This window comes from Myotis davidii, unplaced genomic scaffold, assembly GCF_000327345.1.
Source record: "Myotis davidii unplaced genomic scaffold, ASM32734v1 scaffold107, whole genome shotgun sequence".
NCBI lineage: Eukaryota > Metazoa > Chordata > Mammalia > Chiroptera > Vespertilionidae > Myotis > Myotis davidii.
The window spans coordinates 4936501-4942650 of NW_006383012.1; the positions used below are offsets into that span (position 1 = coordinate 4936501).

At 35.2% G+C, this 6150-nt stretch overlaps 1 protein-coding gene across 1 annotated transcript in view; it reads left to right on the forward strand.

Annotated features, from left to right (window-relative positions):
• Window positions 1–6150, forward strand: part of NHLRC2 (NHL repeat containing 2) — a 44524-nt gene that overhangs the window by 1847 nt on the left and 36527 nt on the right. The window contains exons 2-3 of the mRNA XM_006778732.2: window positions 2118–2270; window positions 5053–5508. Of these exons, the coding sequence (XP_006778795.1) occupies window positions 2118–2270; window positions 5053–5508 (609 nt within the window). The remainder of the gene's footprint in view (window positions 1–2117; window positions 2271–5052; window positions 5509–6150) is intronic.

Sequence of the window (6150 nt, forward strand, 5' to 3'; positions counted from 1 at the left end):
ATATTTATGTGTGTGTGATATATACACACACATAAATATATATATGTGTGTGTATATATATGTATGTATACACACATACTAGGATATATATGCATATTTTTTAAAAACTTTGTGAGAAGTTAGTTATGTAGTACAGTTATAAGAGCAGGCCATCAGCTAGGATTTAGGCTAGTGTTTTTATTTTCTGGACTTTGTACTTATAATGAGTGTATTTTATTACCCTCAGATTTGACCTTTTTACTGGTAAATAATGTAACAAAATATTCAAGCTTTGTATTTGACATAGTCACATTTCCTACTGGACCTATTTATTGAGGACAGAATGCTAGAGATGACTTTTTCTTGGTTTCTTTATCAGTAAACTGATATCAAGAAGTCATAAACATAACTATCTCAAAAATAATATGTTTTTGTTCATTTCTTAAAAGAAACACATGTTTATGGGAACTAGTGTGATATAATGGATGGTCAGACAGACCTGCGATTAAATCCCAGTTGTTCCATTTGTTAGCTGCAGACTTTGAGCAAGTTACTTGACTTCTCCAAGCCTATGTCGCACTTGCAAAATAGAATGAGTATTTACCTTTCCTGTTTATTATGTAGACTGGAGGTAACATACCTAAAGTTCTTAGTTGATAGGGGAGTTCAGTAAATGTTAGCAGCTCTTAAAATTATATTGATTGTCATTATTGTTTTTATAAAATGTATGATATTATTAAGCCTGAGAGGCACCTAGCGCAATAACTGACATGTAATAATATTTTCTCTGCCATCATCAATGTAAGTCGCTCTTTACTGTTTACAGAAAAAAAATTTAAAAGACAGGTTCATAAATATTTTGCAACTGGGATATAAAAATACATTAATTAACTTGAAATTGTATATAATCACTTGATCTGGCATATAATTAACACTTTATTAAAATGGATAATTAAGAGTTCACCCTAAAACCTTAATAAGTTGGATTAGTTGGCAGAAGTGGTAATTTAATTAGCAGTTTTCTGGTGTGTGTGTGTGTGTGTGTGTGTGTTTTTAATAATTTAATATTTGAGTAACTCCAGTTACTGTTATTAGTCACTAGTTCTTATTATGCACTGGATCCACCCAACTCTGGCTTTCAGTTTCTATAAAATATTTCCAAATGCCTGTTTTAAGGTATAATTAAATATTGTATGTCAATTATACTTTAAAAGTATAATTAATAGTTTTAGTAGCTGCCTTTATTTACTTATAAGCAACAAACTCATTATCTTTGTCTTCTTAAGTTGGTTAAATGAAGATGCTTTACTTTTTTTCATTATTGATTTTTCAAAAGAGAGGAAGGTAGAGAGAGAAAGATTGATCATTTGCCTCTTGCATGCAACCAGGTATCAAACCCACAATCTATGTATGTGCCCTGACCAGGCATCAAACCCACAACCTTCAGTGCACGGGATGTTGCTCTAGCCAACTGAGTCATACTGGCCAGGGCAAAATGCAGTACTTTTAATGTTAGGTTAACAAAACCTATCTTCATAGTGCATAGTTAAAATTGTAAATAATGGTCAAATAATTATAAATTCTGAATTGCAAAAGTGCAGATTAAGGAGATTTTATTTTTCTTTGGCGGGAAGGGAACTAATGTTTACATGAAATCTGTAACAGTGTATTTTTCTTAACTTTGCATTTAAAATATTTTGCATTTATGGTCTCCTTCAAATTAAGCATTTCTGCTCTTTTATGAAATTGGTTTAAGCATTTTGTGTGTTTAACCTTTGATTTGAACACTTTGCTCCTTTTTGATATTTAGTCATGTCTTGCTATTTTTAAGGTTGACTCATTTTCAGTAGCCCTTTTGTTCCTTATTGTGTACTTAGGCCCTCTTAATAATATTTGATATTTCCTCTTGTTTTTTACCTAAATGTGTTGATCTTACTTCCTTACACAGACTGCTATAGTGTTTCTGAAAGAATTGGATAGCTTTTTCTTACTATATTTGCAGGGCTGCCTCATTACAGCCTCTTTCCCATTTTGTTCCCCCTGTCTTCTCTGCACACCCATCTTCTAAGAAATAAGTGGTTCACATTTTAGATTAATTGTCCTTTTAGTCATGATCATTTATTTTTTGTAAATTTCAGGGTTAGAATGGCTGAACACGGAGGGTCCTATTTCTGTTTACAAGGACCTGGGCGGAAAAGTGGTCATCCTGGATTTCTTCACCTACTGCTGCATAAACTGCATTCACCTACTGCCTGATCTCCATGCCTTAGAACACACCTACTCGGATAAAGGTAATTGCCCTTTAATTGGTTCTAACAGACAGACACTGGAAGAGTAGCTGACTCATTTCCTCACAGGCGAATGAATGTTTGGCAAGACTTCAGTAATTCTAAAATAATTTCTAATCTATGAATTAAGGACTCCATGTACCTTTTCAGAAGAGTTAAATGTAGTGATACTAGAACCAGCACTTAGTAAATTTAGTATATTTTTCTCTAAGAATAGGACATAATGTACTTTTCTCAGGATCAAGTATTTTAAAAAGTTAATTTTATATATCTAGATTTACCTGAGTTTGTTCTATAAAAAAATTAAATGTATGACTCTGATTTTATACTCTTCTCAAGAACTGTGATACAAAGGTTTAAAGTTCTTAATAGGAAATGTGATTATTTCTTTCATTTTGAATGACATGGACATGAACAACAGTGCAATACAGAATACTATAACAGGTGCTCTTTCTTTGACCTGCTTTATGAAAAATATCTTCCAAAACACTAGGAAATCCTCTTTTATGGTATTGCAAATTCTGAAGATGTAAGAGATTAATCTTAATATTTACTTTAGAAGTTTGAGATTTTTTTCAGAGACTTTTTTTCCTGTTTACTTTTTCCTAAAAGAGAGCATGGGGGGTAAATGAAACTTAAGGTTCCATTTAATTAGGTTGAAATTAATTGAAGCTCTTCTCTTAATAAAAGATAAAAATGAGAAAGAGTCAATGATCTTGTGAGTAAAGATGAGAAGAGAGTATACATGTGCAAGGTGAAGGACATCTTGAAACTTAAAAAACAGGAGTGAAAGATAAAATCTTCAGTGCTAGTGAAGCTTCAGTTGCTTTTAAATTGTAATAGGTTATATCTTCAAATTGCCAAACAGTGAGATTTACCAATAACTCAAAAGTCCCAGTAGCTAAATCATGTTTTCAGAAGTTCATCTGTATTGATTTAAGAACTATGAGTATCTCTTCTCTTAGGTTTTGAATGCTGTGTCTTCTTCAAGCCCCTGTAAATGAATACATTTATTGAACATGTGTTAGGTGTAAGGTTCTCTGCTTAATTGCTGGGGAAATATGTATCAATGTATCAGAGTTGAATGAAAAGCATTATGGAACCTGAGGAAATGACTAACTTTGCCTACAAGCATTGCAAAAGATTTCTCAGAAAAGGAGACAATTTAGATGGAACTGGGAAAAAGAGCAGCAGTGGGCTCTGCTTTAGGCCGAGGCAAGGGATTCCTAGCTCCTGGGACTGCCAGCTTCGACCATTCCCAACTCCCATTGCTGGCTCCAGCCCTACCCTGCTCACTGGCCAGGGCGGAAAAGGCACCTGATTCTCCGATCATGGCTGGGGGGCAGGGCAAAGGCCGCCTTTGCCCTGCCCCCCAGCTCTTAGCTCCTCCCTGGGTTTCCGATCACTGTCAGTGGCAGGGGGCTTCTTCCTGCTTTCCCTTTCGCCTCCCTGCATTGTGCCTACATATGCAAATTAACCGCCATTTTGTTGGCAGTTAACTGCCAATCTTAGTTGGCAGTTAATTTGCATATAGCCCTGATTAGCCAATGACCATTTTTCTCTTTTATTAGTCTAGATACCCAAATTTAGCAGAATGGCTTTTATCTAAGGAAAAGTATCCTTGTTTTGTAAGAAAACAATTAGGAAAACTTGGCATATTTTAAACTGTGATTACTTAGTATGTGTTAATATATAATTAAATTAGATTTCTAAAAACGTAAATGCCATAATACAGCTGAATAAATGCTGGAATTCTCATCATGTAGCATATACTATTTTGCTTTTTTATACTTTATAAAAAATTAGAAAATGCATTTTTTATTTTATTCTGAAACTAAACTTTTTAATGAGTCAATATGTAATTTCATTTTGTGTCAGGATTCCTAAAACCACCACCAGGTTTAGGAGGACTCACAGGATTCAGCAAAGGGAAAGGACACTTGGGGCTAAGTCCTTCCTACTTTTGTTCTGTGTGATTAAATACACAGAAAAAGGGAACTGTCAGAAGAGGGCGCTCTCAAGTTGAGAGCCCTGTCCATAACATGAAGGGAATGTTAAAAACATTTCCATATAAAACCTTAAAAAGTTGAAAATGTGACTCAGAATTGAAATGCTGATGAAAATTCTCACTTAAAAAATGATCACAATATTGGCAAAAACTGTAAATTTTTCAATTGAATTACATATTTTCAAACATTTTAGGAATAATGAAAAAGCAACTTGTATCAAAATTCAAAACCTAAACAGAAATGAACCAAAAAGAAAAAAAAAAAAGAAGAAGAAATGTCCTGATTGAACTCAGAAAAGAAATAGAAGGAAAAGGTCAGAATTATATTAGAAATGAGTAGTAAATTGAGCCAAAGGGACAATAAATTCATGTAAAAATGGAATAAGGGGATGGAAGTAAAGCAGGGGATAAAACTTGGGGAATAAAAATGAGCTAAAGAAAAATAACAAGAGTTAAAAAATGATTGGATTGGAAGACAGAAGAAGAGGTCCAACATAAGACTACTTGGAGACTCTGAAGAATAAAATCGAAACAACTGACCGGAACTAATATCTAAAGTTAGAATCCAAGAAAATGTTCTAGAAATAAAAGAAACCTTGAATGTTAATTTTTTTTAGACCTGTGTTTAAATGCAGTCCAATATACACACTAATTTAGTTCTGCCTTTTTTATTGTTTTTTTCCTCTGGACTATTTATATTTAATGAGCCAATGCCTAATATGTGGATGATGCTATTCAGGCTTTAATATTTCATAATATTTAACTTTTTTCATTTAGATGGTCTTCTGATTGTTGGTGTTCACTCGGCTAAGTTTCCAAATGAAAAAGTCCTGGATAACATTAAGAGTGCTGTTCTTCGATATGACATCACCCACCCTGTGGTTAACGATGCAGATGCCTGCCTTTGGCAAGAACTGGAGGTGTCCTGCTGGCCAACTGTGGTCATTCTTGGACCCCGTGGAAACATGTTGTTTTCGTTGATTGGAGAGGGACACAAAGAGAAATTGTTTTTGTATACTTCAATAGCTTTAAAGTATTACAAAGACAGGGGACAGATCAGAGCTAATAAAATTGGAATAAAACTCTATAAAGATTCTTTGCCACCTTCACCATTGCTGTTTCCTGGCAAAGTAACAGTAGACCATCTTTCTAAGAGATTGGTAATAGCAGACACTGGACATCATAGAATTTTGGTCGTCTCGAAGAATGGACAAATTCAGTACAGCATTGGAGGTAAAGTTTGTTTTTAATTATGATATGTAGTGTATTTTTAGTGAAAAAAAGTTGAAAGAAATATATTGAAATTTATAAATAAGAAGTAATTATAGCACTATACATTGACTTTAACGTCGTGAAATTTGTTAATGTATGGTACCTAAAGTAATCTCTTCTCCCTCAAAAAAAACCCCTACAAAACCCCATTCAAATCAAAAGGAGGAAATCTTTAAGTAATTTTTAAAGTATATTTGTATATCTTGTTTTTTCAAAAAAACTACCACACTTATTGTATCTTATGAAAGTACTAGTGGCCTGGTGCACGAAATTTGTGCAGGGGGAGGGGGTGTTCCTCAGCCCGGCCTGTACTCTCTCCAATCTGGGACCCCTTGAAGGATGTCCTACTGCCGGTTTACAGGGATTGGGCCTAAACCGGCAGTCGGACATCCCTCTCACAATTTGGGACTGCTGGCACCTAACCGCTCACCTGCCTGCCTGATTGCCCCTAACCACTCTGCCTGCCGGCCTGCTCGTCCCCAAATGCCCCTCCTGCCAGCCTGATCACCCACAACTACTCTCCCTGCTGGCCTGCTCACCCCCACCTCCCCTCCCCACTGACCTGCTTGCCCCCAACTGCACCCCTGCTCGCCTGCTCACTCC